At 36.8% G+C, this 13,086-nt stretch overlaps 1 protein-coding gene across 1 annotated transcript; it reads right to left on the bottom strand.

Moving 5' to 3' along the window:
• Positions 1 to 556: 556 nt before the first annotated feature.
• Positions 557 to 11,524, bottom strand: LOC123880006 (probable cytochrome P450 305a1). The gene is made up of 8 exons (XM_045927858.1): positions 11,406 to 11,524; positions 7,622 to 7,876; positions 6,430 to 6,651; positions 5,749 to 5,930; positions 4,435 to 4,531; positions 3,927 to 4,104; positions 2,785 to 3,044; positions 557 to 1,658 (listed from the first exon to the last, which is right to left on the bottom strand). The coding sequence occupies exons 1-8, from the start codon at positions 11,488 to 11,490 to the stop codon at positions 1,483 to 1,485; spliced, it is 1,455 nt and encodes a 484-aa protein (XP_045783814.1). The 5' UTR covers positions 11,491 to 11,524; the 3' UTR covers positions 557 to 1,482.
• Between the last annotated feature and the right edge of the window lie 1,562 nt (positions 11,525 to 13,086).

Below are 13,086 nucleotides of genomic sequence, written 5' to 3'. Positions count from 1 at the left end.
CTCATTAAGCTGGCGATGGATTGATGAATGATGATTCCACGTTAAACAAGAGAAAGTGTTTTGCTGGGCTCTCTCTGGTGCAGTGGTAAGCGCTGTCTTCAAGGTGTTATTAGTAGGAGGTCCCGAGTTCGATTCCCAGCAGGAGTTAGGAACTTTATAATTTCTTGAATCAATCACCTCATTCATCAAAATCGGCCCAGTAGTTTAGACGATACGGTGGTACACACAGAATCTGGATAAAAACATGCATAGTGACATACAAACATACACACACATACATACGTACATACATACATAGACTGCTAAAATCATAACCCTTCCTTTTGGCTTTGCCGTAGTCGGGTAAAAACATCCTTCTCTTAAACTATAATAATATAAATGTTCTTGCAATAATAAAGTCAGGTCGTGCTTAATATTAAATTAATATGAAAGGAAGAGAGGTATGGAATGAAAGTAATTCGCCTTTGTTTACAATGTCAACTTTATTTGTAAAGAAACAAGGTTTAGACTTGTTCTATTTCAAGTAGAAGTGGCCTTAGATATATAAATAATTTTATACACCATTTACAAAATAAAAGATAACACGAAACAATCACAGGACATCGGGTTATGAATAATTACTTAATTATAAAATACTAGTTAGTGCCAGCCGTGCAATGCAATGCCTTCTTAAATTTCATAGGTATAATAAAACGACAGGTCGAGATGGCAATCAGAGTGAGAGACGTCCCGCTTATAAGACCACAGGCCAGTGCAAAAGATGCATGACGCGAGCTAAAGTACGCGTCAATAGCTTATGTTTCATATACCTATTATTTAAGTACTTGTATGTATCTATTATATCTGTTAAGTCTTTTGTAATAATTAAAGTTTACTGGCGCTCTACAAAAATGTTGTGGACGCTAGTTATTGATATACATATCGGTCATGTAATAGTTTGTAAGTAAGTATATATAAAATGTTAAATATGTATATTGTTAGCGTTCCTTAATAAATAAAATAAAAATAAAAATAAAAATAGCTGTGCTCCATACTTCCCACAGCTACACCACTTACACATCTATCCACGGAAAGAAGTTAATAAAGGGCTCTCTCTGATACTTTAACCCATACAAATAACAGAGCCAAAGATCTCAGTCGGCGTTAACCATTTTGAGTGACCAACCAATCACTAATATGTTTTCAAAAACGTTCCAAATTCAATACGAAAATGTTTTCAAGAAACATTCGAAAACAAAGTTTCTATTGTGATACTGTTTGTGTGGCTCTGTCATTTGTAAGGGATTACGTAATTGTCAAAACTTACAGTAAAAAAAACTTAGCTTCTTTGTACCCCTTTCCACATGTATTAAAAGCTGTGAAAATAAAGTGATTGTATTTGTAGGTTTGACACACTTCGGTAGCTTAGCAACGTAGAACATCTCTGATGGAAACGCAGCCTTACCAGAGCCACCAGAGCCGTATACCACTGTTATACATGCTTTATAGTCTCTTCAGGAACTGGGCTGTAAAATGTTTAGGTTCTGCTAGTAAGCCTATCATTGGTTCCGCAGATGGTGGGGGCCCATTGCATACTATCTTGTACTTCTGAAGGATCCCCACAAGCACAATGAATATGAAGGACTTTGCAAACGACTCGCCCAGACATCGTCTGCGACCTGCAAACAATAAAGACTTTAAAAAAACTGGCCAAGTGCGAGTAAGACTCGCGCACCGAGGGTTCCGTACTCGGGTATTTTTTCGTCATTTTGCACGATATATCAAAAACTATTATGTATAAAAATAAATAAAATTCTGTTTTAGAATGTACAGGTAAAGCCCTTTTATACGATACCCCACTTGAAATAGTTATCTAACTTTGAAAATTGAAACACATTTTAATTATTTTTTACAAACACGACGGACCGACGGACGGACGGACGGACAGACAGACAGACAGACAACAAAATGATCCTATAAGGGTTCCGTTTTTCCTTTTGAGGTACGGAACCCTAAAAAAGAACCTTTTTACAGCGCCACCTATGCTTAAATTATTGAATTGTTTTGCAAAGCCTTACCGCCCTACTATGTACACATCGCCTGAAAAAGATTTGAAACCTCCGGTACAAAATTGGTTCAAAGAGTTCACACCAAGCCCGCAATCTGGCATGGTGTGACGAATTCAAGGCAAAGTCCATAGTATAAGCTTAGATTAGAACATTTCCTCCCCTAGCACATTGGGTTTTGCTGTAATATGATGAATCAGGCCTTCGCCCTCACTATTACGCTACTTTTGACCACACAAATCAGAATTCAAATTCAATTCAAATTCAAAATATTTTTATTCAATTAAACTTTTACCGAGAAGAACCAGCAAGAAACTCGGCGGTTGCACTTTGAAGAGACCGGCACTTTGTCAGAGACAGCGCAGTACTGCCACTTTTAAGTTTTATACTAGTAAGGCAAAATTCGTTTGCGCAAAAAAATTCAACATAACGCCGTCTTAAACGAATGGCCACCGACATACAGACCTTACTGCTTGACGTTAACACTTTAAACACAACAACACGCAGATAAGCGAAACAATAAAAACAGACATTCTTGCTATCTCACTCATAATGTAATAATGTATATAAAATGACTATGATTATGGTATCAGTTACCGACAAAATGTCGCTGGTCTGAAAGACTAAAAAATTGTCGCAACATCCAAAATATGCTGTGCTTCTGTACATTCCCTAACAGTTCTGGCTTTGCACTGCAAATTGCAATATAAAATTACTTAAGATCATGAAAAAAACTTACCCATACTAAATGGATACACATTGGTAACAGTCTTCAATTTTCCATTTTCATCAATAAATCGTTCTGGCATGAACTTATCAGGCTGCAGCCAAACATCCGGGTCTATATGCAAGTCGCCCAAAGACACGAGCACAGTTGTTCCCTTTGGTATAACATAGCCATCTAATTCGTAGTCGGTTAAGGCTCTTCTTCCGCCAGCAAATGGAGCAACTGTGCAACATCTGTGCACTTCACTGATGAAAGCAGATGTGTAAGGTAATCTAGAACAAGTGTAAACTAAAAATTTATAACACCCCCGACAAGTGAAGGCTACAGTAACTAGAAAAGAGCTGATAACTTTCAAACGGCTGAACCGATTTTCTTGGATTATAGCTATGAACACTCTTGATCAAGCCACCTTTCAAACAAAAAAAATTAAATTAAAATCGGTTCATTATTTTAGGAGCTACGATGCCACAGACAGATGGACACGTCAAACTTATAACACCCCTATTTTTGGGTCGGGGGTTAAAAAGTTATGTTAGAAAATAATTAAAGTCCATAACTAACATTATGAATGCAATAGTGTGTCTATATGTCTGTTACTTTTTCAACCGCTGAGCTGATCTTGACAAAATTAACACACAGATAGGTTATATCTTGAATACCATGGCATAGCATAGAATGGAATATATTTTATTCAAATAAACTTTTTCAAGTGCTTTTGAATCGTTGGAATATTTTACCACTGGTTTGGACTACCCACACCATGCTCTTCCAACATCAATGGGACTATCGTTCCTACCGAGAAGAAACTCGGCAGATGCTTTTTCAATTGACAATTATACTATGCAATACGGTATAACTCACACTATATCATTGATTTTAGAAGAGAGCCAACCCTTATTCTGAGCTGTATATAGTATTATAAAAGTGAAAGTTTGTTTATATGTGTATGTGTGTATGTTTCTTACTCTTTCACGAAAAAACTACTGAACAGATTTGGCTGAAAAGGAAATAGTTTACTCTACTTTTTATCCCCTAAAAATCCCACGGTGACCACTGGATTTTTAAAACAATATAATATTCACGCGGCTGAAATCAAGTCTATATTATATAATCAAATCTATTTATAATATTAGTATGGTTAAAGACATAATTACCTTGTACTGTCAGCCCAGGTGGGTAATTTATCCCCTAAGACATTTTGGATCTCCTTATACACTTTCTGCTGCACATCCGGATGACGTAAGAGCATGACGATCGCGAAGTTCAGAGCACTGTTTATGGTATTGGAACCCGCGATTATAATATCCAGACATATGCCTGTTAGTTGATCCTCTGGAAGTAAAATAAAATATATTCGTCCAAAAATCGCTCCGAAGAAAAAAAAGTTATCCGCCTAATCCGATTCGACTGGGCAGCGTCAGGAAGGCCAAAGTCTTCGAACAATGCGTGTGATAAACGAACCCGAGACATTATGGTATCTATAGACCCTTAAGAAAGCTCAGAGTGATTTAGCGGGAGATGAAAAAAGCCATGTTCGGATTCTCTTATACGAAATCAAATTAGAAGAATACTACGATGACATAGCTTAACGGGTTGCGAAATTGAAGGCAAAGTAGGATGGGGAGCGGGGGCATATAACTATCTTCCTCCAACACTACTCACCTGTGTATAGTTGTTTATTTTCATACATTTCTTCTAAAAATGAGTGAATTAAATCATTTCCTGCAACAGTTTTGTTCTTGTGTCTTATTATAGAATCCTGGAAAAAAAATAGTTGTTACCTATAAAAATGAAATTATAGCTCAAAATTTAAAAATTCCCGACACAAAAACCTATATAAGAAAACTAGAAAAGAGCTGATAACTTTCAAACAGCTGAAACGATCGAAACGCTCTCGATCAAGCCACCTTTCAAAGAAAAATTTGAATTAAAATCGGTTCATTCGTTTAGGAGCTACGATGCCACAGACAGATACACAGATACACAGGACAAACTTATGACGCCCCTCTTTTTGGGTCGGGGGTTGATAATTATTAACTCAACCATTAAATAAAACCGGAATATTATGGGCATTCAATCCAGGATGCTTTGGAATGCGCCACCACCCACTGACCTCTTAGCTATACAAGCACGCTGGACGTCTATGAAAATGAAAAAAAAATGAAAAAATATTTATTAACCAAATACAAGTTATACAATTTTTCTCTATCCAATGGTAGCCACACTAGGTAATCCTGTGTCGTGGGTACCTCTTTTCCAAGTAACTTCATTTTGACGCTGATGCAGTAGTGGGTGTAAGGTGAGAGTCATCAGCGTCATGTCAGCGTACGTGGAACTGCCCCCCTATCGGCTAAAAATATATCAATCATTAAAGGACACTATCAATGTCAAAACATCGTTTTTAGCCAATGGGATTGGTCAAAAACCATGTTTTGACATTGATGCTGCCCTTTCATGATTGATATATTTTTAACCGATAGCTCCCCTGAATGTCAATGATGAGACATTTGTCAACATAGTGTCAACACAAAAGTCAGATTATGACAGTAAGTGTCAATCTTAATTCCCGGTACGCTTGAAAGGAGGCTTCTATCAGCACAAAAAATAACTCTAATTTAGCATGCCACACCATTTCCAGCATACTTGTATAATGTATATTAATTTCAGCGTCACCGCCTCTTGTAAGAGGTAATAGTACCATAAAGGTGAACGCACACTTATCCGAACCGAACGCGTCGAATGAGCCGAACGAAACGAATTTTAGAATCCTGTATATGAAATCTCATGAAACCTTGCACACTTCCCCGCGTCGAATCGTCCGAATCGGAAGTAGATTTCATATAGAGAATTCTAAAATTCGTTTCGTTCCACTCCTTCGACGCGTTCGGCTCGGATAAATGTGCGTTCACCTTAGGCGGTGAGAAGGTTTCTGAATTTAAGCAGGCTTTAAATTGATGGTTGATCCAATAGAAATACCTGAATAATATCTGCTATCTGTGTGTTCAGCTTCATGATGATGGAGTACCCTGTCCAGTTGGGTAAGATGAACCTTAGCCATGGCCATTGGTTCAAGTACCCGCCAGCCATGGTGAAAACTTTGCTCCTCAAACTAATGGAATGAAGTAGTTGCTTTATCTTGTCCTCTTCTATGTGTTCACCTAAACAATATTATAAAAACTTTTAGTTTCATACTTCACTTTCTCAGGCTAGGTACTAGCTTATCTAGAGGTGTAACATGTATTAAAACAACCTGAAAGTGAATATGAACTCATACGTTACTAGAAAATATTAATGCTAGTTGCTACACCTCCAAATGACTACTTGGCTCTATGGGCTCTACCAGCATCTCTCTCTCTCATCGCCGGCCCACTTCTAGAACGAGTTCCTCCTCAGAATGATAAGGACTTAGGCCCATCATACTGGGCAAGTACAGATTAGCAATTTTCTTTTCCGTTCAACCTTCAAAAAAAGCTCAAAGCATTTATTCAACTTTATGATTTTCAATTGTTGACATTTATAAGATAGTGATTATAATTAATTTCGTAATATTTAAAGTAAAGTTATGAGGAGTACAAAAGCGGGCAAGTCTGAGAAGAGCTCACAACAAACTCAAGCGGGTGTAAAACTCTAAGAAAAATGATAACATTATGGGCATACCTGCCACATATTTCCATAATACGTTCAACACGGACATTGCGATAGAGGTTTTGACGCTTATGGAATTGCCTTGGCTTCTCTCCAAAATGTTCAATAAAACATTCAGTTGCTCGTGAATATTATCATCTTCTATTTGTGGTCTCCCGAAACCATTGCTCTTAAGACTTTTCAACGTAAAAGTTCTATGTTCCCGCCATAAAGGTCCATCGACAAATGTTATACCTGTAATAAGATAATTGGGGTAGGGGGAGAGGCGATTTAGAGGGTCTAAATAATAGTTATTTGTTATGCAAGGCTGCAAACATGTTATTTTGTCGCGAGAGTTTTTGTTGAATTCCGAGCCAGCGAAGGATTCTAAGGTTAATAGAAGGTTAAATAAGGTTAAGAAAATAGAATCCTGAGCGTAGTGAGGAATTCAAAAGCTCAAGCGCAAATAAATTTGCAGCCGTGTGAAATACACAACTTTGCATCTCACTACAGCGAGGAAAACGCTAGATGCTTTATACAAGAGGCGCCAGCACCATGGAGTTTTCAATAAGTATTTCCATATTAATGGGGTGCAAAATTCAGAGCGTGAAAGAGGTTCTACTTTAAGAAGATTATATTTTATGAATAAAGTTTTTTTTTCTTCAGAATTAAAAAAACATTATTCAACGAATATCATTATATTGTTTACTCAAAAAATCTGAAACGGAATAGGTAAGTACCTATTTTGTTTGATTTGATTTAATAATATAAATTTATTTTTATTTAATTTAATGAGATGAAAATAAAAATAAAGTGTTCCAACAGCTCACTTAATACTTATAGTAGTAAAGACCTAAAGACTGTAAGGACGAACCGAATTTCATGTATTTTTGATAGAAAGAAAAAATGTAAGTACATGTAAGTAAGCCAACCATTGAGCACAGTTCGTCACGTTCGAATATCAACTCGTACCTTGCACGCTAGTGAGCAAAATTACTACTTTCCACTCAGATTTCAAAGGGCAAACGAATCTTTTCCGAGCGAGTGAGATGAAAATTATTTTTTACAGTTTTTGCATTCATCATTTTTTTTTGATTATTAATATCTAAAATATTGCACCTGCAAATCTGCATTTTAGGTGCAGGTGCTCCTTTAAGTTTGTGAAAAGATTCACAAAAGTGGCATAACACCCTGTAAGAGATTTTATAGTGTAAACGCAGCTCACCTGTCCGCTTCCCAAAATTCCTCAGTCTCAAGAAGAAACTATCCGGTCTAGCGTCAAATTCTTTCTCCGTAGTAACAACTCTTATGTTCTTCTCTCCGTACACTACTACAACCAGTTCGCTACCAAGTTTCAAGCCGAGGACTTTTGTCGAGTATTCTTTTGCCATTTCTGAGAGGACTTTCCATTGAGAACCATGTTTGCTCATCCGGTTGCTTATGATACCGTTGCAGCCAAAAAAGGGATACCATCCAGGACCTGGAAATATGGCAAGTTAGGTTTCAATAGATTCTTAGACGTCTATTCGGTGATAGATTCCGCTTCAATCATGGTTCAAGAGTGATGCTGAAAGAAAATCATACTAAGAATATAAAGGTGATTTCTGTCAGTATCTGAATATAAAGGCCTTTCTGTCTGTCGGTCACCTTTCAAAGCCATACTGTTTAAGTGATTTCGACGAAATTTGGTACAGAAGTTGCTTTCATTCCGGAGAAAAAACTTTTATCCCGATATGAAATCAAAATAACTAAATTGAGCCCAGTCAACCTCGGGTTTCCAACATGTGGTGATTTTGAAGTCAGCCTCAACTGGTATACATTTTTTTTTATTTTTAGGGTTCCGTACCTCAAAAGGAAAAACGGAACCCTTATAGGATCACTTCGTTGTCTGTATGTCTGTCCGTCCGTCCGTCCGTACGTCGGTCGTGTCTGTCAAGAAAACCTATAGGGTACTTCCCTTTGACCTAGAATCATGATGAATTTGGAGAATTCGAAAACCATGATTTGTGGTTACATCATTAAAAAAATTAAAATGTGTTTCAATTTTCAAAGTAAGATAACTATACCAAATGGGGTATCATATGAAAGGGAAACCTGTACATTCTTAAAACAGATTATTATTTATTTTTATGCATAATAGTTTTTGATTTATCGTGCAAAATGTCGGAAAAAATACCCGATACGGAACCCTCGGTGCGCAAGTCTGACTTGCACTTGGCCGGTTTTTTCGACTTGTCGAAAACAATTAATTCAGCCATTCGGCCAGCCTTTTATTTCCTTTCTCGGAAAAAAGTGCACGTACTTTTTCCGAGATAGTTAATTTTTTTTTTAAGTAGTGTTGGAATGTTAGTGACCGCCATCTATCAATTTGTAGTGCAGAGCAAGGTGGAGGGCACCAGAGGGCGAGAAACGCCGCCCATACGATGAACCGATCAAATTGAGTCTACTGTGGGTGGTCCCTCTGTGTACCTGAGTGTCGATACGTGCCTCAAAGACTAGTGATGGCTCGACATCTATGCCAGGCGAAGAAAAAGTGCCGGTGTGTAGTAGAGAATTGGCCAAGCTCGTTTAGTTGGGCCCACATGACAACCACCTCTATGTACTATGAACTAGATGGGTCGATCTGAACAAAATCTTCTACGAAGCTGCCAAAATTAGTAACCCTGGCCATCAAGAAAGAAGCAAAAACGGATTGCGGCAAGCTAACGTTTTTTTCGGAAGGGTCCTTCCGGCAATTTTGAGGTGGCTGATAAAAAATTAGACTCGCCGTCACGGTAATTAAATTTTCCTCATTGCATAATCTACAAGATTTTAATCTTTGACAGTAAATTCTGGTAAAGTCATCAGTGTCCCAATATCCGTCAGATTGTAGAAATGGCCAGCTATTCATTCTAGAGTGAATCAGCACAAGCAGCTATATGTATATTTAATTTAATTAATTAAAATCACAACTTGGAAATGAAATTAACATAAACCTTATTTCTAAGACAATAGAGTTTAAATTGTTAAAAATTGACGAGTTCTGGGACGTATTGACGATAATTAGGACAAATCTGACGAATACTGGTACAAATCACTCATTTTTGTATTTTTAATTATCTAATGACATTAATTCCAAAATTATATTTAAAGAAATATTCGAATATCAGCTCTCTTGTCGTATAATTATTTGTTTTGCTCTAAATTCACTAACAGCAAGGTGGCAAAGCTGCAAAGACAGCTAAGTTGAGAAACCGACGAGTATTGGGACTTTTCCCTTATTTCTTTAGGTGTGTGCATCCATCATATCAAACTGATCTACGTAAAACAGCATAATATTTATCTAATTCTGTATCAGTGACGTCAGACGGTTCTGTTTTTCGGTATTTTTTACCGCCTGGATTTTTTAAAATTGAAAATATTAATGTGCTAAGAATATTGGCTACATTTCCACGCTAGGCTAAGCCTTCGCGCAAAAAACGATGAGGCTGTTTATTAAACGCGATGTTTCGTAAATTGTTTTTTTGCACTAAGATATAAATGACTAGAGGATGCCCGCGACTTCGTCCGCGTGGATTTAGGTTTTTAAAGATCCCGTGGTGATTGATTTTCCGGGATAAAAAGTTGCCTATGTCAATTACAGAGACGGTACCAAATTTAATACAAATCGGTTAAGCGGATGGGTCTTTAGAAATCCCGTGGGAACTCTTTGATTTTCCGGGATGAAAAGTAGCATATGTCCGTCCCCGGGATATAAGCTGACCCTGTACCAAATTTCGTCAGAATCGGTTAAACTGCTGGGCCGTGAAAAGGTAGCAGACAGACAGACAGACACACTTTCGCATTTATAATATTAGTATGGATAATGGAACCCCAGTGTGGTTTAATATTTTTTCCTACATAGACGCTTTAAATCGACTTCAGGTAAAATGTTGTATGAACTTTGCCATTAAAGGAATAGGTACGTACTTAATTATCATAAAACTACTAACAAGTAGGTGTAAATAACTATCAAAAACCGGCCAAGTGCGAGTCAGACTCGCGCACCGAGTTACTATACCAAATGGGGTATCATATGAAAGGAATTTTTTAATACAGTTGCTCAAAAAGTGGCGTATTGCAGGGACGTATAGCGTTCGGGATGTGGGCTATTACATACTCGTGCTTTTTCTTTACCTTTCCCGCACTCGTGCTTTTTCTTTCCCAACTGTCAAAATATTAAAAAGAAAAACCAACCATGAAGTTTTTACTAAAAAAATTCATAGAAGTTTTTATGATTCATGCAAATACGTATTTCTAATAAGAAGCTACTAATTTGTTTCAATATCAGATTTAATGATTTGATTGAATGAGTTTGGTTAGGTTTCATTTCATTTCATCTCATTAAATTTCATTTTCATTTCATATCACTAAAAAACTTCTACTGAAGATTTGGCTGTATGGCATAGTTACCTTTGCCTACCAGAATGGGTGAAGGAAAAAAAACTCTGCTTATATTCTACGGTTGGCGCCATTTTTCAGAAATTTTCTTTGCGAGTTTAGTTGTTGGTTGCCTAAAATGAGTAATTTCGACCCTAGTTTTTTATATCTATTAACAATAAAGTTGTTTTAAATTAAATTAAATTAAATTAAGTTAGTTGAGTTTATTGTGTTTTTATTATTTTATTAAATTGCTTCATTTTTTCGCAACTGTATTAAAAATAGTCGTTCAGTACACGTGCGGAACCGTCATTGCAACTCGTTCCGACTGTCAACCCTCGCCTTCAGCTACGGCTCGGCTCGGGTAGACATTTGTCGGAACTCTTTGCAATGACAGCCTTTCCGCACTTGTAATGAAATATACTATACCTGTACATTCTAAAACAGATTTTTATTTATTTTTATGCATAATAGTTTTTGATTTATTTTTATTTTTTTTATAATTTTTTTGGACTGGACAACTTACACAGGCGAAGCTTATAAATAAATAACTTCCTTAAATACCCAAAGCCAAAGCGAAGTTTTAGTGAAAATCTAAAATAAACACTTACCGGGTGGGTATTTCTTCGGCTTGATGACCGACCTGACCATGTAAGTTAATATCAATAGAAAAATTAGAAACACGAAAGCTAACATTGCAAGTCGATTCAAGTATGTTAAATGTGTAATAGCGAGCCGGTAAAGCCTTCGTCTTCACAAAACATTCGAAACTTTGTTGCAAAAACGCCTTTGAACCACTGATTTATATATTCTTGTCTGCCTGCTCTTTGCAAAAACCCAGCCATAAAAAGTAAATGAATGGTATTACGTGCGTTATTATTGGTACCTATCGTTTTTTATCTTTAATTTTTGAATTTTTCAATTCATTCTTCTCTTGGAATGTGTCACTTTGTGAGATTTAAAATTATATACTCAGTACGCGTCTTGTTGGATTTGAAACAATTATTTTCCGTAGTTTTTGGAGATTTTAAAACTAGTTGAAATGTAAGAGTTGAAAACACTTCATAATTATAAAGAAATTTCACCAGTATCATTATATTTTTTATAGTTTACCTAACTAGGTATCGCACGTATGTTTAAAAGTACGAAAGTGGAAGGTATTCATTCAACATGTATTAACCGTATTCCTAAAATACGTCATAATAATTATAAAAAGTAATTTAACTAATGGTAATAACCGAGCCGATTAAATAACCAAACGACATTGGTAATTAATTTTTATTCTTCCTTTTCTAGTGCCATTTCCTATCGGAGGTTGGCAATCATTAAGGCTAACTGGATTTTGTTCACCGCTGCTCTAAACAGTGACCGTGCACTCATATTGAACCACTGGCGAAAGTTCTTAAGCCAGGATGTTCATCTACAGCCATGTCTACGTTTGCCTTTTATCTTGCCCTATATTATAAGCTGTAGCAGGTCATATTTTGAGTTGCGCATTATATGGCCCAGATATTCGAGCTTTCTCCTTTGCACACATTTGAGTAACTCAGTGGACTTTCCCATTCTCTGCAACACAGTGGTATTGCGAACACGATCATTTTTATTAAGGCTTAAAATATATAAAAACTTGAACCTTAATGGATTTCTTAATATTTTTGCACAAAAGCTCTAAAAAAAGAGTCCCGGACAAAAACCCCTGAATTAAAAACCCGAGGAAAATCCCTGAGGAAAGAAATCCTTGTGGACAATATGGCCAAACCTGTATGAAGAAAGCAGAATCAAAGTATGTCATGTTTTTAATAGGCTATGTCAGAAGACTCACTAAGTCTGCCCTTCATTCAGCTTCACATATTTGACATTCATATTACATCATCGACTTGTTTGGTTAAAAAATTATAATATAGGGCTTTTTCTTAAGGGGGTTTTTCTTTTCTAGATCTGGCTTTCCTCATCACCATGATCAACCCACCACCGGCTCACTACAGACTACAGAGCAGCGTCTTCTCTCAGAATGAGATGATCATAGTCTACCACTCTGGCCAAGTGCAGATTGGCAGAATTCACACGCCTATGAGGGCTGGCTCATTTTTTGCGCAACGGATCAGCCTGGCTGTCCAGCGTGGAAATGCAGCCAATATTCTTGGTAACATTCCACGCGGGCATGATTTGTATAGTAATTAGATAAGGCTAGCTTGTAATATTTTCTCCCTATGAGAACATTATGGAGAACTCTCAGGCATGCAGGTTTCCTCTCGATTTTTCCTTACGTGATTACGTGATTAAGTGTTATTA

This window comes from Maniola jurtina, chromosome Z, assembly GCF_905333055.1.
Source record: "Maniola jurtina chromosome Z, ilManJurt1.1, whole genome shotgun sequence".
Classification (NCBI taxonomy): Eukaryota; Metazoa; Arthropoda; class Insecta; order Lepidoptera; family Nymphalidae; genus Maniola; species Maniola jurtina.
The sequence above is the reverse complement of the archived record's forward strand: the minus strand, read 5'-3'. Positions and strand labels throughout refer to the sequence as shown.

Bases quoted from the DNA above. Each gene is read 5' to 3' on its own strand.
- LOC123880006 (XM_045927858.1), bottom strand. From the start codon at position 11,490: ATGTTAGCTTTCGTGTTTCTAATTTTTCTATTGATATTAACTTACATG. The intron at 6,652-7,621 runs GTGAGCTGCGTT...ATCTTATTACAG, and splicing joins GAATTTTGGGAAGCGGACAG to GTATAACATTTGTCGATGGA. The intron at 1,659-2,784 runs GTAAGTTTTTTT...TATTGTTTGCAG, and splicing joins TGTGTATCCATTTAGTATGG to GTCGCAGACGATGTCTGGGC.